The sequence below is a fragment of the Trachurus japonicus genome, chromosome 20, assembly GCF_045865225.1.
Source record: "Trachurus japonicus isolate A0001 chromosome 20, Traja_1.0".
Lineage (NCBI taxonomy): Eukaryota > Metazoa > Chordata > Actinopteri > Carangiformes > Carangidae > Trachurus > Trachurus japonicus.
Genome location: NC_140926.1, coordinates 4,916,317 through 4,942,720, shown reverse-complemented (window position 1 = coordinate 4,942,720; position 26,404 = coordinate 4,916,317). Strand labels below are relative to the sequence as shown.

The following is a 26,404-nucleotide window of genomic DNA, read 5'->3' as shown; positions in this document are numbered from 1 at the left end:
AGCGCTCACACACAACTACACCTCCTTTTATCTTTATTAAGGGACGGAGCGCAGCTTCTCCTCTCAGGACTAATTAAAGAGTTGACACAATCAGACGAGTCACTCTAACCTCTGCCCCTCTCCCTCCTCTCTGTTTTCTCTCCATACAGTAACGAACTACAACAATGTGGTGGAGGCCGGTTCAGACTCGGACGATGAGGACAAGCTGCACATCGTGGAGGAGGAGGGGGGCAGCCTGGCGGACGGGGCCGACTGCGACAGCACGCTGCCGGACGACGAGCCGCCCCGCGAGCACTGCTGGGACCGAGGTACGTCTACGTCTACGTCTACGTTAGGGCTGTACGATTTTGCCCAAAAATAAAATCTCGATTTTCTTCTCTGAAAAATCGATTTCCAATTACGATTACGATTTTTTTTTTTGTTAAATGACAAACTATTTTGTGTGCTGTTTGTGTCTTTTTAAATGGACCTAATGGACCGTGAGAGCTGTAACTGTGTAGTGGAAAAGGGCCGTTTGGTCTTTTTGGCAACGAAATCCTCACTGGTCTTAGCAAAATGCCGACATGTTTGTTTACACACTGCAAAAACTCAAATATCTAACCAAGAATATTTGTCTTATTTCTAGTCAAAATGTCATTTCTAGTCAAAACAAATCTCATTATATTTAAAATAAGACTCCTCACATAAAAAGTAGCTTGTTTTTAGACACTTTTTACTTCTTTCAAGGATATTTTCACTTGAAATAAGTAGAAAAATCTGATAGTGGAGCAAGTTTTTCTTCCTTATTAGTACAAGCACAAAAAACTTCCTTTCACTGGCAGATTTTTCTACTTATTTCAAGTGAAAATTAGTTTGAAACAAGTGAAAATGATCTAAAAACAAGTAAATTTTTAGGTGATGAAGTGGAAAGAGATTAGTTTTGACTAGAAATGAGACATTTTGACAAGAAATAAGATAAATATTCTTAGAAAGATATTGAGTTTTTGCAGTGCAGTGTGTGGGGAGAGCAGTGGGAGAGCGTGATGGGAGGAAGGGGGCAGCAGTCATTACGATAATTCAGCGCAGCCCAGATTCATGAACGGGGGCTTACCGTAATTACCCTAGTTGGAGTAAAAAAATCGATTTTTACGATTCCAAATAATCGCGATTACGATTTTAAATGGATTAATCGAACAGCCCTATAGTCTGCGTCTACGTCTCAGAGAGGAGCAGAGAGGAGCGCTGTTGTTACCCGGTTTCAGCAGGGTTCAGCAGGAGTGCACGTTCAATCTCATTTTCTGCTCTGAAATCAGATTTTCTCCAGAATGAGACAAAGACGCCACGAGGAGATGAAGAACAGCAAATTGATTCTGTGTTTGTCAGAAGCACAGAGAGAGACGTGACATTTACACAACAAACTCAACTACATCATCGGTGACACAGGGTAGAAACACTGCAAAAACTCAAATATCTTATACCAAGAATATTTGTCTTATTTCTAGTCAAAACAAATCTCATTATACTTAAAATAAGACTCATCACATTAAAAAGTAGCTTGTTTTTAGACACTTTTTAGTTCTTTCAAGCATATTTTCACTTGAAATAATCTGATAGTGGAGCAAGTTTTTCTTTCTTATTACAAGCTGCTTTCACTGGCAGATTTTTCTACTTATTTCAAGTGAAAATTTGTTTGAAACAAGTGAAAATGATCTAAAAACAAGTTAATATAGGTGATGAGTCTTATTTCAAGTTTTGACCAGAAATGAGACATTTTGACAAGAAATGAGACAAATATTCTTGGAGAGATTTTGATTCTTTTAGTTTTTAGATACTTTTTACTTCTTTCAAGGATATTTTCACTTGAAATAAGTAGAAAAATCTGATAGTGGAGCAAGTTTTTCTTCCTTATTACAAGCACAAAAAACTTTTGATTGAAAACAAGTGAAAATGATCTAAAAACAAGTACATTTTTAGGTGATGAGTCTTATTTTAAGTGGAAAGAGATTAGTTTTGACTATAGAAATTAGACATTTTGACAAGAAATAAGACAAATATTCTTGGAAAGATATTGAGTTTTTGCAGTGAAAGCAGAAATCTTGATCTTTTAGTTCTTCTTCGTCGTCTTCGTCTTCTTGTGTGGTGTGAGTGAGTGTTCCCTGAGCTGACGTGACGTGACGCAGGTGGAGCTCTGAAGTGTCTCGCTGACATGTGAAGTACCAGGCTTATTGTGAGGGCGAGGAAACAGGTACTACACGCTGTGGATGTGCAACTAAGGCAGGAAGTGCGATATTAAACAAAGACAATGCCAACGCAGGCAGGGAGGTAGGGGGGAGAAGGGGAGGAGGGGGGATGAGGGGGAGCGAGACCTTCAAGTACAGTAAAAAAGAAAAAAAAAAAAAAATAGCGTGTAGCTTTATGGCACTGGTGGGCATTCGACGTGAACTCCTCTTTACCTCCGAGCCCGCGGAAGTGACATCATTAGAGGCAGCTCACATCCACAGGAAGGGCTGACATCACACACACACACACACATGTATAGAGAAACACACACACACACACACACACACATAGACACAGAGAGAAACACAACAATAGCAGGTGCTGAAGGATGTAGGTGTTTCAAGGCTTCGTATAAATCTGTTTCTGCTACAGTTGTGACAGGCCTGAATGTAATTAGACGCCCTGACGTGATATAGTACAACCACAACAATATTTATCTTTGGGTGTTGCTCGCTTTGCTTTTCGTGCAGGGATTTTTTTTATTTTCTATTTTTTTGGGCTGAATTTTTCGTAGGTGAGAGATGTGCGAGGTGCAGGATGGAGCAAGAGGTCGGGGCGTTAGCTCATGCGGAAATGTCCAGCGACCCGTCGGTGTAACTTACTGCTGCAGGGAGGAGGAGGAGGAGGAGGAGGAGGAGGAGGAGGAGGAGGAGAGATGTTTGAGAAATTCCTCTCCAGTGAGTTTACCTCAGCTGGTTTCGGTTGCACATCCACACACATACACACACATACACAAACCTGTGCACAGTGTGTGTATATGTGTGTGTGTGTGTGTTGATGTAGCCACCTATTCCCCAGACCGTGCTGTCATTTTCATCAGCGCTCTCCAGCTGTACCTCCGCCGCCGCCGCCGCCGCGCGTTAAAGGGAAAGTTGGAGGAAGAATAATGTCATTGGTTTTGGCCCCGGCCTGCGAACATTAAACACTTCAAAAGCATAAGTTACACTGTAACAGCTCAGCGCGCTGGCTCCGCTCCACAGTTATGCCTGATCAGGCATATTTTCTTTTTTGCCTTCACTCATGCACACACACACACAATCGCACACACACACACACACACTCTCTCCCTCCCTCATCTCATACATCAAGCCACATCTCTGCTGTCACTCCGCCTTGGACTGATGAAACGCAGTGAAAGCCACAGTCCCTTTAAACAAACACACTTCTCTCGTCTCTCATCCCTTCATCCCTCCCTCCCTCTCCCTCTCCTCTCTGCTGGTTTTCACTAAGTCTCTGGCGCGGCCTTGAAAAATGACCACCACCCACTAATCTTCTCCTTAGCGTCGGCCAGTTTGCTTCAAATTAGAGCCTCGACACCCCGTCTCCAGAGACTGCAGCGCTCCAAAACCAAATAGTGGTTTTTCAGCACTTTGCCATCTCTCCTTTCCTTTCCTTTCCTTTCCTTTCCCTCCGCTCCACTCCCCCCCTCCCCCTCCCTCTCTGTTTTATTCTCCCTCACCGTGTCTCTTGTTCTGAATCATTCCTCTTGATTATATGGTATCACGGGCCCCCTGCTAGCTGTCATTACTCATTCACTCCTAAATGATTATATAGTAGTGGAGCAGAGTTGGTGTAGTAAACTGGAGCCTCGGTCCCCCCCCCCCCCACTCGTCCCCCTCTCCCCCTCCTCCGAGAGCCGAGCTGCCGAGCTCCAGGGGAGGAGCAGGCGGAGGCAGAGCTGACCTGGGAGGGCCGCTCCTCTGGATCTGATGAGTTGTAGAGCGTGATTACATCTGAGAGAGAAAGAGAGGAGAGAGAGAACGGGATAATGGCGATGGCTCTCAGCTGACAGCCGCCACAGCCCGGGATTAACTGCATGGAAATATATATATATAAATATAAATATATGGCACTAATGCAGCAGGATGAGTGTGTGTTGAGTGTGTTTGATGAGCACTTGAGCTTGTGCCGCGTTATTCTCCAGTTTGCACGAGGCTTTCAGCCACGATGATGCTCAGTATTTCACCGCTGGCCTCGGATGATCCACTTGGATTACGATGCAGCAACACCTACATTCCTGTGCGTTATATGTCAGGATGACGTGATGCTAAAACCTGAGCCCCGCCCCCCCTGCACTGGAGAGGCACAAACATCTTCCTCCATTTGGAAATAACTCCCATTTATTTTCTGCTTTAAAGGGATAGTTCAAGATTTTTGGCAAATTGGCCCATTGCCATAATCTCTATAGTCATAGCAGTAGGTTCGTTACCTTTAACTGTCGGTGCAAGCTGTTTTTAGAACGGCGGAGCAGAGCCGTGAGCTGCTCAGAGCTACGCTATGGAGGCTCATGGGATTTCTTGGTTTCCCTCATCAAACTCATCAAATACACAATCCAACAACTCCACAATGCTCTGGTGGACAAGTTGTGACCTGCACATTCACCACGCTATGAGATAATAACACAACGTTACCAGACAGGGTTGATTTAGAGGTAAATACAGAGACTGCTTGATGAAAAACTGTCCCTGAAGGCAACGCGCATCAGCGGTTTTGCATGAATTTACCTCTAAAACAACTCTGTGTGGTAACGTTGTGTTATTATCTATTAGCGTGGTGAATGTGCAGGTCACAACTTGTCCACCAGAGCGTTGTGGAGTTGTTGGATTGTGTATTTGATGAGTTTGACCGGCTCGGCAGTTCTAAAAATAGCTTGCACCGACAAATAAAGGTAACAAACCTACTGCTATATAGCGATTATGGCAAAGGACCAATTTGCCAAAAATGTTGAACTATCCCTTGAACCTCCATCTGATAGCAGAGGAAAGGTTAACCAACCTTTGTGTGCTGCCTGTGCAAGATCTTTGCAGATGATGCATCTTCGTACGGGTCTGGACGCACGACCGCAGGAAACAGTGAAAAAGGGGGCAAAAGGTCAAACAGGGGAGCCAGGAAATGCATCATGGGATAGCGCCGTATCACGTTGCAGCGCTTGTGGGCAAAAAGAGGAACGATGAGAGAGAGAGAGAGTGTGGGAAAGAGGAGAGCAGAGAGTGGGTGGTCTACTCTGCTGAGACGTTGCTGTAGTGTAGTGTAGTTTTCGGGGCTTCGCTGCTTTTTTAGATTTTAGATCAGAGCTGCTGCTGCAACACAACACAACACAACACAACGTCCCACTCCGCTCCCGACTTCCTCCTTGTGCAGCCGTGCGTTCACTTCACATCCCTGCGTCAGCACATAAACGGCCCGTGTGTGATGTTTCATGTCAGAGCAGCCTGATAACACGGAGCCGCCTCCACCCTCCGAGGGGCTGTGAACCCCGCTGGCCTCGCGCTGTACTCCACAAAAGACAGGAAAGACAAACACACACACACACACACAGAGACAACAGCTTGTCATACCTTTGCAGCACACACACACCCCCAGCTGGGACTCCACTTCACACACATGCTCAACATTTAGTAGCCCGGAGGTGTGAGTGTGAGTGTGTGTGTGTGTGTGTTTGGATGCGGCCGTCGTTGCTGTTGTTGTTGTTGCAGGGGGACGGGACACAAACAGTGTGGGATCGGCAGCTTCCAGCGCACGCCGCTCATACTTCACAACGTCCTGTCAGTCGTCCACTTCATTATGAAATATATAAAGCAGTTCATTTTAAGGAGTGGGTGTGAATGGAGCTTAGCTTAGTTTAGCATCAGGACGGGAGGTTTGATGATTCTCTGTCTGAGAGGATGAAAGTTGATTTTATATGATTAACAACACAACATTATTAACCCAACAACACAATAATAGCTTTATAAACTGGAACACAGTCTCCTCCTGACCTGCAGGTCATCGCACAGTCAACTAGACAAAAGTTAGAGGCTTGAGGATGTGAAAACAACTGACTACTCACAAAAAGTTAGAGATATTTGACCAGAAAGGTTCATGCTACAGTGATATTCTATCATGAAAGCCTTTTAAGTAGAAGGATGCAATGGTCATTTTCTTTATCTCAAACAAAAGCTAATAACAGTGGTGGCTATAGCAACTGTTAGAGAACAGCATGTTATTCAATTGAACTATTGGACATGTGCATTCAAAAGTTTAGAGAAGGTTAAATTAAGTTCACCTGCAAAGGTTATAGTGCATTTTAGGTGCATTCTGAATTGTTTTACTTTTTGTGAGTAGTGTATATTCATATCCAAATATAGAGAATGAACTTTGTCCCAGTGCAGGAGGGAAAGTCAGAGGTTTTCATTTTATTAACTAAATATTTGATATTAGGCTCTAAAACCTTGTTAAATGATCAGACAGAGGCTCTTGGGATCCTAATAAACATGTTTTATTTTGGTTATATAACACGTGCTTCTATTAAGATCTCATCTGAACTGATTTCTGCTGCTCAGACGACTCCAAATTATAAATTATAGCTCATTACAAATGTCTGGTTGGATGTTTTGAGCCTGATCTTGACAGCGAAGCTCCTTCTGTCTTGATGCTAAGCTAAGCTAACGGCTAAATCCTGATGTTTTCATGCAAACAACAAGAAAATGAACATGTTTCTGTTATTGTCGGGGTTTTGGGATGGGGGGGGGGTATTATTAATGTTGTTGAGGTCATGGGAGAAGAATCAGTGCGATACGTCGAGGTTATGACGCTGTAATGTTCCTGACCCTCGAGTGTGGGATGAGAAACGCTCAGTCTGACTTTTCTCAGCACCTGCTGTTACACACACACACACACACACACACACACACACACACACGTTGATCAGCAGACAACCTCTGTCTCTGTATCATCTCTCACTGGGGTTTGGTCTTTAATAACCATAGCAACAAATGACTGAGCTCGTATTGTCTCACGGCTTTGTTAAGGTGCACCAGAGGAAGCCGGAGCTGCAGCGGCTGCCGTGTGTGTGCACATGTGTGTGTGTGTGTGCACATGTGTATGTGTGTGTGTATGTGTGCACATGTGTGTGTCTGTGTAACAGCGCTGGTATTCACTGTGTGCATCTTGTTGTGAGTCATGAAGTGCTACACCTGTTCCCGTCTCGGAGGAGAACACAGCTGGCGCCGTCTTTCAACGCGCACAATTCACAAAACACAATCCTCAAATCTCGACTAAGCAGAAGGGGGGAGGTGGAGGAGGTGGGGGAGGTTGGGGGGTGAGGTGAGGGTGGGAGGCGTTTAAATCGATCCACAGGAACATCTGCCCTGTAAACAGCAGCAGCCTGAACTTTTGCTTTTAGCTAAATACTCTTAATGACTCACACACAGTCACACTAACTAACTAACTAACTACACTGCAAAAACTCAAAATCTTACCAAGAATATTTGTCCTATTTCTAGTCAAAATGTCATTTCTAGTCAAAACAAATCTCATTCTACTTAAAATAAGAATTATCACATAAAAAGTAGCTTGTTTTTAGACACTTTTTACTTCTTTCAAGCAGATTTTCACTTGAAATAAGTAGAAAAATCAGATAATGGAGCAAGTTTTTCCTCCTTATTACAAGCAGGTTGGCGGGTTTTTCTACTTATTTCAAGTGAAAATTTGTTTAAAACAAGTGAAAATGATCTCAAAACAAGTTAATTTTTAGGTGATGAGTCTTATTTTAAGTGAAAAGAGATGAGTTTGGACTAGAAATTAGACATTTTGACAAGAAATAAGAGAAATATTCTTGGAAAGATTTTGAGTTTTTGCAGTGTAACTAACTATCGGCTCCGTGGAGGAGGAAAAAACTCGGTTCCGGCTCCGTTTTTCATGCGTTTCAGGAAGAAGTGAAGGGAAAGGAAGCAGCGCTGGTGCATCCTAAACTCCATCCTCAGGTTACACTTCCTCCTCTGAAGCCGCCCGCTCGGTAATTAGTGCTGGTTAGAGGAGCAGCAGCAGCATCGAGCAGGAAGAACACGCTCAGCAGCAGCAGCAGCAGCTCTCACATGCAGCTTCTCATTCGCTCGGATATTAAGCACAGTCTGAAGGCCGAGCCTCTCCAGAGAGCCCAGAGTGTGTGTGTCTGTGTGTCTGTGTGTGTGTGATATCTATCTGCTGCAATACATAAGGACAAGATCCATCAGCTAATTATCATTCTCTGTCTCAACAAGTACCCGACCTAACAACAGTGTGAATAGAGGCTGATGCTCGTACAGTCGCCTGTGGCCTTTGATGCTAATTAGTTTTCTCGTCCTATTATGAACAACAGAACGGCTCAGCTCTCTCTGGATGTTTGTCTTTTTTTTTTCCCACCCTCTGGCTCCACGCCGCTCATTCCATGTCACGATCAAGGCCCCAAACGACTCACCTATGGAGACACGACATCACGTTTCACACAGACACACAGACACACACACACAAAGGTCGAGGTTGAAACCTGCACAGACACAGTTCAGTTCTTTATAATGAGTGTTTTTTTCTTTTCTTTTCTCTTCTCTACATCACAGTGAAGGAGGATTGTGTGTCGGACGGCGAGGACGACGGGAGCACAGACGCCCTGGTGGAGGAGATGCTGCAGCAAGGAGACACGGCCGTCATTTACCCAGAAGCCCCCGAGGACGAGCCGCAGCGGCAGGGCACGCCGGACGCCAGCATCCACGACGAGAACGGTACTAAAATACAAATAATAACTATTATTAATTAAATATCAAATAAAAAAACAAGGAAAGAAACAACAACAGAGACATTAGGCTACGTTTCCATCCACTTTTCACTAAATAAAGAGCTTTAAATTGAATAAAACCCCGTGCGTAATGACGGCACATGCTGTTTTGCAATCAAACTGGTGAATAGAATACATTTCATTTCTCATTTTAAGGTGTTTCCATTCATTTTTGCACCGAAAAAAACCAAATGTGCACAAGACTTACCTTGGAAAGCACTAAGCAATACAAAAGCCAGCCAAGTTAAGTTTTGTAAATATGGCACGAGTTATAATAGTGCTTATCTGCCAACTTATTGCGGCATACGGTAAAGCAAAAATACATAGTGGAACTGACGTAAAAAGTGATATTTAAGTGATTACACATTTATCGGGCAAAGAACTGTTTCCATCAGCGTTTTATCGATCAGGAGAAAATCCGATGAGATCAACAGGACAAATGTGAATGTTGTCGATATTCAGAACATTTTCTGTTTCCCTAAAGCTTTTTTTTTATATAATTTGTAGCTTTAAAAGCCATCAAAGCTCAGGAAACAAGTGCAATAAAAAATAATATAATAATAAAAGTAATAATAAAAGCAGGTTCAGGTGTTAAAACGACTCACACCAGAATAAACAGCAGCGTTTTGTTTCCACCTGCGAGTTCACAGTCAAAGAGCTGTTGCACCTACACAGTAATTACCCCCCCCTCAGGGTGGTTTGGCTCTACCTGCCCCCCCCTCGTCTCACCTCAGGTGTTAACTCCACCCCATTAACGCCACTCTCCGACATCATTACACACGCCGCGATTTGTTAAGTGCAGCTCACAGAGCTCTTTATGGCTCCCGGGCTTCTCCTTCTCCTTTTTTTTCTGCCTTTCACCTGCTGCTGCCACAGAATGAGAGAGGGAGGGGGGAGGAGGGGGAGGAGGGGGGAGGAGGAGGGAAGGAGAGAAACAGCAACACCTGAGTAAATTTGTCACGTCTGTGTGAGCTCTGACTCACAGCTACCTGGGCGGTTAATGTGTGTGTGTCGCCCTCAGCTCACCTGTCCCACGGGGAGGAGGAGGGGGGAGGATGGGGGTGGGGGGGTTAATACATCACCTGTTAACACGCTGAATGCTTTACCTGTGTGGGAGCCGGAGGGGTGGGGGGGCGAAGCGAGACGCTGGATGGATGCAGGCAGGTGGCACATGTTGTTCACCCAGCTCACTTTCCCTCCTGATGTGAAACAACAAAAGGAGCAAAATCAGACGCGAGAAACACAAAAATAAAAATAAAACCGCTTTCATCCATCTGATCACCTGGAGTGAAGGGTTAATAATCAATAATAAAAACAAAAAAATGCTTTATGGAAACAGGAAATGTTCTGAATATCGACAACATTCACATTTGTCCTGTCGATCTCATCGGATTTTCTCCTGATCGATAATAAAACACTGATGGAAACAGTTTTTTTTGCCGGATAAATGTGAAATTCCGATCACATATTTACGCCAGTAATGTTAACATTTTATATATATATATATTTTTTTTGTACATATTTTGATTATTTTATATATATGTCGTCTTGTTCTTGTCTGTCTGCACTGCAAAAACTCAATATCCTTCCAAGAATATTTGTCTTATTTCTTGTCAAAATGTCTCATTTCTGGTCAAAACTAATCTCTTTCCACTTAAAATAAGATTCATCACCTAAAAATCAACTTGTTTTTAGATCATTTTCACTTGTTTCAAACACATTTTCACTTGAAATAAGTAGAAAAATCTGCCAGTGAAAGCAAGTTTTTTGTGCTCGTAATAAGGGAGAAAAACTTGCTCCACTATCAGATTATTTCAAGTGAAAATACTCATGAAAGAAGTAAAAAGTGTCTAAAAACAAGCTACTTTTTAAATGTGATGAGCCTTATTTTAAGTATAATGAGATTTGTTTTGACTAGAAATAAGACAAATATTCTTGGTAAGATTTTGAGTTTTTGCAGTGTGTGTCTTTTTGACACTTGAACACAAAAAGTCTGTATGAGACAAAAAGTGCCAAAACAAGTTCCTGTGTGATCATCAGACGCGAGAAACACAAAAATAAACCAGCTTTCATCCTGGTTGATCACCTGGATGCTGCTGTTTACCTGTGGTGTTAATGTTGGGGGGGGGGGTCTCACAGTGATTAGTGAAATAGCAGGAGGGTGTCACTGCAGCAGGTCATGTGCAGCTTCAAAGAGCTCGACTCCTCCTCCTCCTCCTCCACACCTCCTCCTTTTCTCTCATGTGTCTTTATAATCCCCTCTTTCTTTCTTTTCTTTTCTTTTCTTTCTCTCTCTCCTTTGTGGTGTTGTTTCCCCCCCACCCACCTCTCAGGCACCCCGGACTCCTTCTCTCAGCTGCTCACCTGTCCGTACTGTGCTCGTGGCTACAAGCGCTACAGCTCCCTGAAGGAGCACATCAAGTACCGGCACGAGAAGACGGAGGAGAGCTTCAACTGCCCCGAGTGCAGCTACAGCTTCGCCTACCGCGCGCAGCTGGAGCGGCACATGACGGTGCACAAGGCCGGCCGCGACCAGGTAACACAGGCTCACACAAACACACACACACATTTAGACACACACACACACACACGGATGGAGATTGGTTTTTATTTGCTCTTTATGCTGCAGGTTGTGAAAGAAAATGCACTTTCTACTGGATTTAATTGCTTCTTTTGTGAAGCTTTAAAAGGACTCTGCTCCTCTGGTTCATGATATTAAAACTCTACAAGGCTAAAAACCAACAAGTGTTTTTGATATCTATATACATAATGTAACACTTTATAATAATTAACTACACATCATTCAGCACTAGTAAAACATAATTAAATATCTGATTCATGCATTCTTCCTTTACTGATACTAATTAGTCTGTAATTTATAAGCAAAGTTTAACTCATAATGAACTCATGACTTCATAAGATCATTTATAAAGGGTCAGTAAGTGTTTAGATGAACATGTATGCAGCGTCTGTGTTAATAGATGTGTTATTATAAACACAGCAAGTAGTTACTACCAGTTAGATGTACTTATTAAAATATAATAAATGACATATTTCTTGGTTAAAATGCTTAGTAAATGATTAATTTACTATTTGATATGGCTTAATAATGTGTCATTAATATGAAGTGTCACCTTATACATGTTTAATTAGCTCATCTATAATAAAACATTTAAATAACTGATACAGACTTGAGTTATAAACGATGACTCTTTCATTTATTAAGTATGAAAATACCATAATTTAATACATTCCAGATGAGATTATCAATCCAGAGTTCAACGTTTATAACTGTGTTTATAAAGGTTCAGTTTTCTTGGTTAAAATGCTTAATAAATGATGAATTAACTATTAAATAAGGCTTAATAATGTATCATTAATATATCTATAATAAAATATCTAATAATTTACTGACAGTGATCTTATGAACCTCTGACATCTCATCAATAACTGGTTCATAATTGATATAATACTTTTGTTACTTATTTATTAAACACATTATATAAGTGAATTTATTAATCCAGAGTTACATATTAAAATTACTTATTAGCATCAGTGTAGAGTTGATTGATTTATAAATAAAGATTAGAAGAGTATTGACTAATGATGAACTAATGTGTGTAATTGTCACATCTGAACTAAAACATGTGTATTGTTAATTACCTCCGTCCCCTCTGAGTCTCTGAACGATTCAGTCTCTGAACTCGCCTCCACACGATAAATAAACATGAACTTTTGCCTCTCGCGATTGATTAATGACACTGTGCCATGAATTAGTCCGAGTTCAAAGGTCGTGTGTTTTCGTTGTGTGCTGACCTCTTTCTCTCTCACACAGAGACACATCACACAGTCGGGCGGCAATCGTAAATTCAAGTGCACTGAATGTGGCAAAGCGTTTAAATACAAGCACCACCTGAAGGAGCACCTACGCATCCACAGCGGTGAGTTGAGTTAGTGAGCGCCGTGGCAACGCCCCCCCCACCCCCCTCTTCATATTTGTGTTTTATTTATGTTGTCGAGTCGATTCCCGTGTGCGTTTAGATTCTCTTTCATTGTGTCTCAGTCCATTATGTGTGTGTGTGTGTGCTGCTTTTTTTTCCCTATAATGTGCCATAATAATAATAATAATAATAATAATAACTGTGTTTCTTTTTTGCATTATGGGATGGCAATTAGAGGAGGGCAGTTCCCCACGGTGCCATTACATCAGCGTTTAAGCATCATTGAAATGCATTAGAGCTCTTTTCCTGCCGTAGTGCTCATAGCCTGGCTCGCTCCTTTAGCTTCATTCACTAATGGAAATCTGTTTCTCCCCTCTCTCCTCCTCTTTCTCCTCCCTTCTTCCTCCTCCTCGTTATTTCTCTATATTGTGGTTTTCCGTCCAGGAGAGAAACCCTATGAGTGCTCCAACTGCAAGAAGCGGTTCTCCCACTCCGGCTCCTACAGCTCCCACATCAGCAGCAAGAAGTGCATCAGCGTCATCTCAGTCAACGGCCGACCGCGGCTCGGCAACAACGCCAAAACGCAGAGCCAGGGTCCGACGCCGCTGGTGCCCACGCCGCCGTCGTCGGCGCTCCGCACGCAGATCAGGGAGAAGCTGGAGCACAGCAAGCCGCTGCAGGAGCAGCTGCCTCTGAACCAGATCAAGACCGAGCCGGTGGACTACGAGTACAAGCCGGCGGTGATGGCGTCGCCCGCCGTGGCCGCCGCCATGAACGGGGGCGTTTACAACGGGGGCACGGTGCAGGCGGTGGTGCTGCCCACCGTGGGGCTGGTGTCGCCCATCAGCATCAACCTGGCCGACCTGCAGAACGCCCTCAAGGTGGCGGTGGACGGGAACGTGATCCGCCAGGTGCTGGAGAACAACGCCAAGGGCCAGGGCGGCGCGGCGCTGCAGCTGAGCTCGGGGCTGACCGCCGGGATGCTCCACGCGCAGCCGCAGCAGCTCATCTCCGCCATCAGCCTGCCCATCGTCGGCCAGGACGGGAACGCCAAGATCATCATCAACTACAGCCTGGACCAGGGCCAGCTCACGGCCCAGAACCTGATGAAGAAGGAGCCGGACGCCGCCGCCGACGCCATCGACGCCTTCAAGTCGCAGAAACTCCCCGAGGACCTGACGATCAAAGGCGCCCGGTGCAGCGAGACGCCGCCGGACCGAGAGGAGAAGACCACTAAGACGTGTCTGCTGTGTGAGAGCTGCCCCGGCGGCCTGGAGGCGCTGCACGCCCTCAAGCACAAACACTGCAAGAAGGACGCGCTGCGGCTCAACGGCTCCGGTCTGGAGAAGTCGGAGTCGGCCGTGGCGGCGCTGCTGGCCGAGGGCGCGCTCTGCAACCAGCCCAAGAACCTGCTGTCGCTGCTCAAGGTGCTGCATTGTTCTTATTGTTGTTACATATTATGCAATGTGCATTTGTTCGCCTTTTTTTTACATACAGAGAGTCCAGGTTTTAAAAAGGGTTTAAGTTCACTTTATAATGGAGTATGTTAATTTATAGGCTCCTACAGTGTTTGTGTGCAGATAAATGTTAAAAATTCTAAAACTAAAAATCAAGAGAATCGGCAATATCGTAGAATCGCAATTTAAATCGAATCGCCATCCAAAAAAAACGTAGAAGAATCGAATCGGGAGAAAAGCATATCGTCCCAGCCCTAGTTGTTATTGTGTATTTTTGTGCATGATGTGTGTTAGATTAGATTAGATAAACTTTATTGTCCCCAAAAGGGGAAATTCGTCGTGGGCAAAAGTGCACCGTGTAGCAACAAGACATATAAGCAGCAATAAGCAGTGACAGACATACATACAATGGACATAAGTACAACGACCGACATGCAGGCAATAGACATAAGTACCGAGACAGACTTACAAACAATAGACATGTGTACAGTGACAGACATACAGGCATAGACGTACAGACGAAGCAGCATTGCACAGCATCAAAACCATAGCAGCCGGCATCAGTTCTAAAAGAGAGGTGTAAAGTAAAAAGGACAGAAGCTTGGCTTAGTAAAAACATAAATAAGGAATTTAAAAGATCCTAAGATCAAAGAAATTTGCAAGAGTAAAAACTCGAGCTTGAGTTTTTACTCTTGCAAATTTCTTTGATCTTAGGATCTCAGGTGTTTGTGGTCTTGTGTTGTCTTCCTGCTGCTGCTGGTAACATTGTAATTTCCTGCAAAGGATTGACAAAGTATCTTTAACTTTCAGGCCTACTTCGCCCTGAACGCTGAGCCCACCAAGGATGAGCTCGCTAAGATCTCTGACTCGGTCAGCCTGCCGGTCCACGTGGTGAAGAAGTGGTTCGACAAGATGCAGGAGGGTCAGATCTCTCTGGGGGCGCCGACGCCGCCGTCGGAGGAGGAAGACGCCGTCTGCGACGCCAACGCCGTGGTGTCTCTGGTCCCGGGGAAGAAGGACGACGCGTCCGCCATGAGCCCCTCCTCGGCGGCCCGGGACAGCCCCACCGAGGCCACGCCCGCCGAGACCAACGGCGCCCGCGGCTCGCCGGCGCCGCCCTCGCCGCTCAACCTGACGGCCGGCGGCCCGGTCCCGGCGCGGCCCCCGCAGAGCGCCGACGGCCCCCTGGACCTGTCGCTGCCGAAGCCGCCGCAGCAACGAGAGGAGGCGGAGACGACGGCGAGCGGCGGCGTCCAGCCCTCGGCTCCGTCGCGCGGCAACAGGGACGAACCCCTGAACTTAACTTGCACAAAGAAAGAGGCGTCGTCGCCCATCGCGGTGTTCGCCGGCCAGACGGGCGCCAAACCGCTGGACATCGTGACCATGCAGTGCCTGCGGGCGCTCGCCAGCACCAACAAACAGACTATCCTGATCCCTCAGCTGGCCTACACCTACACCACTACAGCTACAGCCACCGGCCCCGTCGCCGCCGCCGCCGCCACCGCCGACATGCACGAAACCATCCACCTCAACGGCGTCAAGGTGAGCAAGCCCCGCCCACAACGACACACTGACTCCACTGGATGTAAAGCTGCTGGTTGACACTTAGCTGAGCGTAGAGAGATTCAAAGAGGCTGCAGTTTATAGATACTGTATCTTCACCTGAGGTAGAACAAAGCATAAGTAATATTTTTTAGAAAAATAGACAAATATATGTTTTAACTCATTGAGTGCCAACCACGTAATTTCTCGTTTTTCGTTCCCATGCGTTGAGTGCCAAAAACGAAATTTTTCGTTTTTTGCTTTTTTTTTAAATTATGAAAATAGACACTTTAATACACATTATATGTAAATTTGGGGACTCTACGACGAGGAGAACTGAAATAGATGACGATCAAAGTCACATGACAGCTCATGATCTGGAAGTTTTTATCATAACTCAGCTTCTGCAAACGGAGTTCTGCATGTGGATGCAGCAGCTGCTCCGCTGCTGCTCCGCTCTCACCCGCGAGGCTGCAGCAGCTGGGAGCTGAACCAGGAAGCTCTCAGCCCACTGTCCCGCCCGGTCTTCATCTGGAGCAACACCGTGTCCTCCCCAAAGTCCTCCCGCGGTAAAATCTGATGGTCTCTGGGTCAAAGCAGACCGGCACCACCGACCCGTACCACAGAAGGACCACGACCACCGGCGGGACCGGTGTTCCCGAGCCGCTGTGGCCGGCAGAGCCTCACGTTCCGCGGCGAGAGGCTGTGACACGGCACGGTGCGTCTGTGTTATTGTTGTTTAGTGGCGCCCCCCCCGCCCCCGATGGTGGTTTTGTGAATAGAACAACAATTGTTGTGTATATTTATCTTATACGAGCCCTTTGATCCAGAAATGCGAGTGTGAGAAGAGCGACAGACACAAACAGCGCACCTTTCATAAAAGACGCTCTATCTCCTTTTCTAGAAAAAAAGGAGGGATTTTGGTGAAACCCAGCCATGTTTAGCTTGACTTTTCTCAGGAACGGAGGCACGTAGAAACAAACGGTTTGTGGCCATTTGAAGGATGAAGTTAAACCTTTCAAATGAGCCACAGTATGTGTTGGTGGCAATAATATAGAATACACTATGGCTCTAAAATAAAAAGTCAAATATGGTCTAATTTGCCGGTACACTTGACTAAAACTTTGGAAAGGAGCGCGGCACTCAATGAGTTAATACAAATATTTCATGCTAATTAGTTTATTTGGATCTTTTAATCATGAGCCCCACAAATACCGGAAAATTTGGATTCTACAAGAGAGGAAGTGTCTGTAATTTCTCATAGAAATAACGGTCAGAAACTCACCAAACTTGGCCTGAATGTCACACAGACAGGTAGTTAGTGAAAGATACAGAAAAATATTCTTGATTATTTTAAAGGAACATACTCTTAAACACAAGTTGCATATATCAGCAGATATTTGAAAATTTGTATACACCTGGAAATCAAATTATAAGGTCATGCTGTCTATCAATTTATTCTACGGTTAGCTAAGGGTTAAACTTTATTCATTTGTCACAGCAGCATAATATAAAAGAGAAACAGGACTTTATGAATAATAAACAAATGTGGTAACACTTTATAATAAATACACACTATTAAGTGTTAATTAAGCATTAATAAATACTGAATTCTTCACTTATAACGCATGAATACTCATTAGTATGTAGTTTATAAATGCAGTTAGTGCTTATTAATGGTGAGTAAAACATTTTTAACTGTTTATAAACTACATACTAATCAGTATTCATGTGCTATAGCAAAAGCTAATGGGGATCTTAATAAACTAAACTAAACTAAACTAAACTTATAAATGATTAATTCAGTATTTAATGCTTATATTATATATATCATGAACTATATAAAATGTACAAAGTATAAAATACATGATACATAAAATTACTGTGCTCTCTGCTTGGTGGATAAAAATAACAGGCTTTTCACAAGTGCACAAAATTAACAAACTATCCAATGTGAATGCAGCGCACACTCATTCTCAGGTCACACGGTGTGAACAGTTAGTGAGGGAAACAGGAAACAGGTTCTGTCTTAAATCACTGAAAACGCATGGATTTCTGGGAGGTTATCTAATGATCTATAAAATATTGATTAGTAGAATTACTTCAGCTGGACATACAGTATATTTTATGACCAGCACCAGTTTTGTATCTTGTTCTTCGTCTGTGTCTGACCCAGCAGCCATTTTGAACTAGAATCCAGCTTCGCCTTCTCCTCCTCCTCTCGCAGCGATCAGTCAAACTCCTGAGCTGCAGATCATTACTCCTCATTGTTCAAAACCACCAGAACGTGATAAATAGTCTGAAAGCATCCAAACCCTAATCAATAAGTCATATATAGAAATGTCAGAATCCAGCTCTTTGTAAAAATGATAGCCTTTAATAGTTCTTCATTGTGCCGACACCTAATGTGCCTCTAATGATGGATGTAGATCTCTCCGGGTGTGTGTGTGTGTGCGTGTGTGTGAGTGATCTTCCTGGGCCGTCGCCCAGAGGACATGAGGCTGCACTTTACTGCAGAGCCGCTATTGATCCGCTGGAATCTGTTTAAACGCTACACCTCTGCCTGCCTCATTGATTTATTGTTGTTGTATTATACTTTCGTGTTAAGTGGATTGGCATAGACCTGCCTTGTAAAAGAAAAAAACACCAAGAGGTCTGTGTATATATCCGCTCCTTAATAAGGCCTCACATCCTCCATCAGTGCATCAGTGTGTTGAGTCTCGGCAGCTGCAGGTGGAAGTGAACAACGCGGTCGAGAGCGGTCAAGTGTCCAGAGAGAGTTTATGACGCAGCAGCAGCACTTCCTGTAAATCACCGCTCTGGTTCTTTGAGTCACTCGTTTTTTGTGTTTTCGCCACAGAACAGAAAGTTTGAATTCCTCCCACAGTGTGTGTGTGTGTGTGTGTGTGTGTGTTTATATTAATGTGGTTTCTCATTTTTCCTCTTCTTCCAGGAGGAGAAGCTGGACACCGGCTCGGAGGAGCAGAATGACTCAGACTCGGGTCCGGCGAGGAAGAAGATGAAGAAGACGGACAGCGGCATGTACGCCTGCGACCTGTGCGACAAGATCTTCCAGAAGAGCAGCTCGTTGCTGAGACACAAATACGAACACACAGGTATAACAAAACACATTGATTGATTGTCTCACACACATTATATTATACACACACGCACGCACTCTCTCTTGTCTCACCAATTGCTCACTGGGAAAGATGAGTCACAGTAAAAGAGGGGTGGACACCTCCATTCCTGCAGGTATTACTCAACACGCACAGAAGAGGTCTGAGAATTTCTTTCCGCCAACTGCGGCTCCACCTCCCACCTCTGCACTGCCAGCTTCTCATGTGAAGCACCGAATGTTGCAAGAGCCGAGAGCTCTGGTAGTGATTTGGCTCCGAGAGAGTCCGACTCCGTGGCCAAGCTCAGGTCACTGCTCTCAGAGGCGTTTAAGCTTTGCTGCTTTCTTTTTTTTATTTCTTACTCTGATACCTGGCGTCCGAACGCTGCTCTCTGCTCCAGATGACCTCATCCTAGGTGAAACTACATAGTGCTTTTGGGTTTGTGTTTTTTAAAGCACAATTGTTGGGATTTTGTTGTTTTTTTTAAAATGTTTTCCTTGGATACGACTCCTCGCTGCTCTGGCATCTTCTAATGCAACAGTTGTAATGCAACCACCATGGACCAAAGCACTGTACATAACAGGCCCATATCAGACAACGCAATTAAAGCAGGATTAAAACAGTTTAGACATAGACAAATACACATTCATGCTCCAGTTCCACGCACAGATTCAACCGAGTTAAAGGCCCAAAGAGAAGAGGTTGAGTCTTGAGCAATGACTTCAATTGTTTTTGAAGTTTGTTCCAGAGCCAAAAGAAGCTGGTTCGATGACCGACTCACTCTGACTAGGGGCTTAAAGGCTTAAAGGGTCACGTAAATACGGCGGCGCTAGTCCATTTGAAATCTTAAATTCACATGGTCAGGAGGAGAGGGAGGAGGGTTAGCGGTGAGTTTTTACTTAACTTTGTAACTAGGGGGAGCTCTGTGGAGAAAAGATAAAGACCAAAACAGATAAAAAGTGACCTGCATCGTCCCCCTTTAAAATCAGGACAGGAAGCCAGTGCAGCTGAATTTTAAACTATAGTTGAAGCCGATGAAGAGTCGACTGCCTTTGCCCAACATACAGAGAGTTACAATAATCTAATCTGGATGTCATTAAAAAAAAAAAAAAGCAGGAATGACGCTTTCGAAAGTCCTCGGGAGCCAGATATGGTTTGACTCATCAATGCTGCGTTCAAAAAAACTTGGAAGTTGGAAAAAAAACAAGCTCTGAGTTGTCAAAGTTGTACTGAATGACGTTGAACTCGGAAATTACAGGTCGGAAACTCGGTATCATTTCAGAGCTCGGATTTTCTGACTTGACGTCACAATAACATCGGTTCGAATCCCGCATTGAGCGGCCCTATCCTGCGTGTCACCCCCCCCCCTCTCTGCCTCCCATTTCCTGTCTCTCTCTCAACTATCCTGTCCATTAAAGGCGAAAAAGCCCCAAAAAATATAATATACTAAAAAACATAGCGGCCTTCATCTTACAGTAAACAGCAATAATTTAAATATGAAATACGTTTATATTAAGCTGTGATTGTTGTATTGTGTGAAATAGTGGTCCTTGTATGTAAAGGAAATAATGTTTAACAGTTATGCACTCACCTGTGGCATCTCCTCTCCTCTTCATTTGCCACCAAAATAAACATAATTTGCTGCTGCATCGTTTTTATAACTTATTGTTGTGTGATGTTTATATACTTCTTGTCTTATTCTGTTTCTCTTTTTATACTGTTGCTATTTGCTGCTGCACAAATGTAAATGTCCCCACTGTGGGACAAATAAAGGAATCTTAATCTTAATCTTAAAGCAGAAGTAAGCGATCCGGTCATTTTGGCTATGCTGCGTTCCAGGCAGGCGTTTGAAACCGTAAGTTACGGCTTCAAGTCACGACTTACGACTTTGTAGCGTTCCAGGCAACCCACTCGTGTTTTTCCGACCTGTTTTACCTGTGAAAGTCACTATAACGGCCACTCGTAACTTCCAACCCGTGAACTCTTACCAGATCGAACTGGTACGACTTCACAGGTCGGAAAAACACGAGTTACGAGTTGCCTTGAACGCACCATAACGTCTTGTCAGCCGATGGAGTTAGCAGCCCCCGCCCTCGTCATGGATCTATTGGTCCTCGTCCCTGCACACACAGCCCTTCATACCGTTCTCTCTCCTCATTGGATAAAACTTGTAGGATACGAGAAAAGTTTTCTCCTCGGCTCAGAGCAGAGCAGAGTGACTGACAGACCCGTGTTTCGGTCCAAACATTCTATAGAAGTGATTGCTGTCGGAAGATATAACTATTTAAGACTTATATTAACACAAAAATATAGCTTACTTCTGCTTTAATCTTAATATATTCAGCGATGAGCCACAATATGCCAAGCATCCATGTTTTTTCTCTTCCGAGTTCCTGCAGCATGTTGTACCACACAATGATGTCAGAGTTGTTTTGAACGCACCACAAGACTTGAGTTCACTGTGTTTTGTTTTAGTTTTTCTCTAACGTGTAGGTTTTGTGTTTTGTGTGTCTGCAGGGAAGCGGCCTCACGAGTGCGGCATCTGCAGCAAAGCCTTCAAACACAAACACCACCTGATCGAACACATGCGGCTCCACTCGGGGGAGAAACCGTACCAGTGCGACAAGTGCGGCAAGCGCTTCTCCCACTCAGGCTCGTACTCGCAGCACATGAACCACCGCTACTCCTACTGCAAGAAGGAGGCGCAGACGCCGGGGGGAGGAGGAGAAGGAGGAGAAGGAGGAGAAGGAGGAGAAAGAGGAGGCCCCGGGAGCCCCGAGCTGGACGGAGAGATGATACAGGCCGAGCTGGAGGCGCTGAGCCGGGCGCAGGCGCAGCTCCTCGCCTCCTCCTCCTCCTCCCAGCTGGATCTGGACGAGCGAGGGAGCAGCACAAGAGAGGAGGAGGAGGAGGAGAGCGAAGAGGAGGAGGAGGAGGAAGAGGAGGAGGAGGAGGAGGAGGAAGGAGGAGCGGTGGACATGGACGAAATCCAGGTGGTGCAGATAGGCGACGAAGGAGGGGAGGAGGAGGAGGAGGAAGAGGAGGAGGAGGTGGAGGAGGGGCACAGGAACAAGGAGGAGATTGTAGAGAGAGGAGGAGGAGAGGTGGAGATGAAATCAGAGGAGGAGGAGGAGGTGGAAGCTGACACCAGGCAGGAGGAGCAGGAGGAGGAGCAGGAGCAGCAGGAAGGAGAGGAGGAGGCAGTGGTCGGGAGTGTGCAAGAAGACGAGGAGAAGGAGGAGGAGGAGGAGGAGGAGGAAGTCAAAATGGAGGAAGAGGGAGCGATGGATACAGAGGGAGGGGTGACGGAAAAGGGGAAAGCAGAGGAGGAGAAGGAGGAGAAGGAGAAGGAGGAGGAGGAGGAGGTCACAGAGGAGAAAACAACAAACAGGAACACGGTTTCTGAAGACAAGAACCAGAAGGAGGAGGAGGAGATGGAGGAGGAGGAAGGAGACGCTGAGTGAAGGAGGAACCAGACTCCTCCACAAGACACAATCAGAGGCCTCCTCCTCTTCCTCGCCTCCCCTGAGGAAGAGGAGGAGGAGGAGGAGGAGGAGGAGGTGATGTCTGGTCGCTCCGACGGCTCCTTTCAGTTCACTACTGTGTAGAAAATCCAGGTGTGCCTGAAAAAAATACTAGTGACTTTTCCACAGGAGAGCGACGACGTCTCACTGTTAGAAAACGAAAAAATAAAAAACAAAACCCATTTGTAAAAAAGAAAAAAGATGAAGACGAACATGAATTTTAACAAAGGAAATGCATTATACAGACTTTGGAAGCTAGAGCCGACATGTTTTAGATAATGTTTTATTACTAAAACACCTTGGGTCATTTCTTTTTATCAGTGTTACTAATTTTATCACTCATATTTTAACCTTTGAAAGCTGTACAGTTGGGAGATATTTCTATACCTTTTTATTGCCAATGAACAAAAAAAAAAAAAGTCAGTATTTTATTAAGTTGGAAGGAAATAAGTAAAAAAAAAAAAATCCTGTGCACTACAAGTGGCTTGGTTTACCAATGGATGAAGTTGCAGTTGAGTTGTGTTGTCTACCCTTCAGTATTACCGCACTAGATATACCACGCCATCACGCTAGCAGATGTTAGCATTACTTCTTTCTTCTATTTTTTTTTTCTTTTTTTTTTGTTGGTGTTGTTTTGATTTGATTGTGAGCCTTAAGAAGAAAAAAACATGGATCGGAGGGCGGATGTTGAGTCTTTTCAGTTGTTTTGTTCCATTTTTAGACTTTTTTTTTAGACACGTTGATGTCAAAGTTACGAATCTCTCACAGGAACAGTTTGACCTTTTGGGAAACACACACAAACACACACAATCTGAGAGTGAGTGTAGGATATTTTCAGGATGTTAATGCACAGAGCTCAACGCACCTGAAGTCCCTGAATGCAGCACACCATCATCATCAAAGCGTATTATGATGGTGGCGGCCCATATGCATGGTGCATTGTTTTTATATTGGATCAAATGCAGGACAGGACACAATCAATGAAAACAAGTTAAATATTTAACAACGGTGCAAAAACTGTGACGAGTTGAAGGTGAATGTTGAAAATCGGGACATTTTAGTCATGAAACTGGGACAAACTGGGCCGTAGTCTGATAATGTAGAGTAGAAACATGGCTACAACCAGAGTTTGTTTAGCTTAGCTTAGCTTAGCTTAGCTTAGTTTAGCTTAGCTTAACCTATCCTACAGAGGACCACAGGGAAACATGTTATACTTCCTTCCAGTTTACTGCTCCACTCTCTCATCCAGCAGGTGGCAGCAAAGCACCTGTTAGCTGGTTCATCAAACGCCAAAAACCCCCAAAAGAAGTTAGCTGTGCAGGTTAGCGTAGCATCTTCCCCCGATTTAGGCTAGTATTTACAGTAAAGCTAAGCAGCAAAATATTTCCAGGTTGTAGCTTTGTCAGCATGAAGCTAAAGCTTATTTAGCGCATTTCCCAAAATGTCAAACTGTTGCTTTAAACGTTCAGAGGGAGCAAAAGAAAAGAGTTTCCCCCCTTTTTCCCGCCTCTCTCCGAGCCTTATGCAAAAATAAAAAACAACTTAAAGTCAAACTGAAACCAGACGAACAAACATGCATATCAAAAGTGCCACAGAGTTTTAGCTGCTGGAGCGTTAGCGGCTAGGTTACGATCAGGTATTGCCGGGTCCCCAGATCAACTACTATAATCAATAAGCCGGGATATAGAATAACTGTTGTTGATAGTCACCACGACGACGCACAACACGCCGTAGGCTACCATATGAAGTTTAAATTTTCTAATCGTTTTAACTGTGTCCTGCCTTTTTTTTTTTTCATTCACAGCTCGTTCAGTGCACTTGTTTTTAACGCGCCGCGAAAAAGAAAAAAAACGCTCAGTCGTCTCTTCAGGTAACAAAAACAAAAAAAAACGTAGGCAAATACAAAACCCAGGAGTTCAATTCAACAAAGTTTTTACCTGTCAGTATTATTATTATTTTTTGTCTCTGTTTTTTGTTGAGTTTTGTTCTGTTCAGTGTGTGTACTGTATGTTTTTTTTTTTCCAGCAATGGCAGTATTATTATTATTATTATTACCCTACCCCTCTACCCCTCTACCCCTTCCTGCCCCATCCTACCCCTTCCTACCCCTGCCCTGACCAGATGGGTGTGTGTGTCTGTTTTAGTCCTAGAGAACTTTTATATTTATGTGTCTTATTTTTTTATATTTCTTTATGGTTATTTATTACACTTTATGTAGTGTACAATACTGTAGTTTGTATTAATACGATAATATATTTTAGTATGGAAATAAAATAAAAAAAAGGCAAATAACCACAACGAGCCTGGAAAAAGGAGACTCCGGCGTCCTGAAGAAGAAGAAAAAGAAAAAGAAGAAGTTTTTTTTTTTTTTCAAACAAGCAAACGAAGGAAGTGGCACCCTGCAGCCTGATTGGACCCTGTGACCTCTGCATCCATTCTCATGTTAGTTGAGTTTTCTTCGCCCTCTCTGATATAAAGCTACTGAACTCTTGAAAACTAATTGTATGTCTAATAGCATGAGTGTGTGCTGTTGTATTGAAGGATGATGCTTAACCACACAAACTGTCCTTTTTTTTTGTCGTTTTTTGTTTTCCTTTTTTTTTTTTTTTTGCCAAGCCAAAATAATATTGACGTATGTTTCATGTTTTTATTTGTGCCAATTTGTTACTTTATATGTCAGTGTCAACACCCCGCCTCTACACCACTTTTATATGCCCCCTCCTTCTCCTTTTAACACCCTCATCTTTTTTTTTTATAGTGATTGTTTTTGTTTTTTCTTTTTTTTTTTGTTCATTTTTTATGACTCCCCATCTCACAATAAAATACATCAATTACAAAGCTGCTTATTTTGTCGTGATGTCGTCACCTCACGGTTATTGAGCCGTTGTTGCCTGCGCCGCAATATTCAGCTAAATATTACTTTATTAAAAAAAAAAAAATCTCATAAGGGAAAATCTCTTCAATTAAAAACAAAACATGTTTAGAATTTGATTTAAATGTTTAACCGTAATAATCCTGTTTTTGTTTTTCCCCTTAATACAAAAAAGAACTTGTGTTGATTTAATCGACTGTTTTTCCTCACAAACACGTCGAAGTCGCTGCAGAAAACATCAGATGACTGGTTGTTGCTGTTTTTCCAGAGAGCGGCTGTGAAACGCTGATTAAACTGTGACTGTTGATGATGCTCTGGATCTGTGACGGCTCTTTACACTGATTTATACTCAGTCTTCACCTCTCTGCACATTCCCCAAGTCCCAAATTAGTCCATTTGGCTTGCCGTAGTTTCATCACAGCCTCGTTCAGGACTGGAGAGACTCTGAACATAAACATAAACTATGTCGTTGTTAAATAACATACAGGATGTAATGTTGTTGTTCATTAGTAGTGAGTAGTGACTCATTTAAAGACACAAAACATGCAATGCCTGCATGCAACACGTTGTTAAAGGGATAGTTCAACATTTAGTCAGATTCTCCTATTCCCTATAGTCATAGCAGTAGGTTTATTACCTTTAATTGTCAGTGCAAGCTGTTTTGAGATCGGCGGGGCAGAGACGTGAGCTGCTCAGTGAACACAATGAAGGTGAACAGTACAGGTGCCTTGTCCCTCATCAAACTCATCAAATACACAATCAACTCAACTACTCCACAACGCTCTGGTGGACAAGTTGTGGCCTGCACATTCACCATGCTATACACTAACATTACGACACATAAAGCAAATACTCTGAACTACTTTGCGCTTTTGAAATCCCTCCGCCCAGCAGCCGTGTCTGGAAAGTAGTTCCGGCTGCATTTACCTCTAAAACAACTCTGTCTCGTAATGTTACATGATTATTTCATAGTGTGGTGAATGTGCAGGTCACAACTTGTCCACCAGAGCGTTTTGGAGTTGTTGGATTGTGTATTTGATGAGTTTGATGAGGGACAGGGCAGGGGACCTGTACCGTTCACCTCCATTGTGTTCACTGAGCAGCTCACGTCTCTGCCCC

The 26,404-nt window shown here is 43.9% G+C and overlaps 1 protein-coding gene across 1 annotated transcript in view; it reads left to right on the top strand.

Moving 5' to 3' along the window:
* The window catches only part of zeb1b (zinc finger E-box binding homeobox 1b), a 72,808-nt gene extending 48,029 nt beyond the window's left edge, over positions 1 to 24,779 (top strand). Inside the window, exons 2-9 of the mRNA XM_085763854.1 lie at positions 150 to 308; positions 8,616 to 8,777; positions 11,164 to 11,366; positions 12,666 to 12,771; positions 13,216 to 14,198; positions 15,039 to 15,770; positions 18,724 to 18,886; positions 21,407 to 24,779. Coding sequence (XP_085619980.1) covers positions 150 to 308; positions 8,616 to 8,777; positions 11,164 to 11,366; positions 12,666 to 12,771; positions 13,216 to 14,198; positions 15,039 to 15,770; positions 18,724 to 18,886; positions 21,407 to 22,353 — 3,455 coding nt within the window. The 3' untranslated portion in view covers positions 22,354 to 24,779. The remainder of the gene's footprint in view (positions 1 to 149; positions 309 to 8,615; positions 8,778 to 11,163; positions 11,367 to 12,665; positions 12,772 to 13,215; positions 14,199 to 15,038; positions 15,771 to 18,723; positions 18,887 to 21,406) is intronic.
* Positions 24,780 to 26,404: the final 1,625 nt, after the last annotated feature.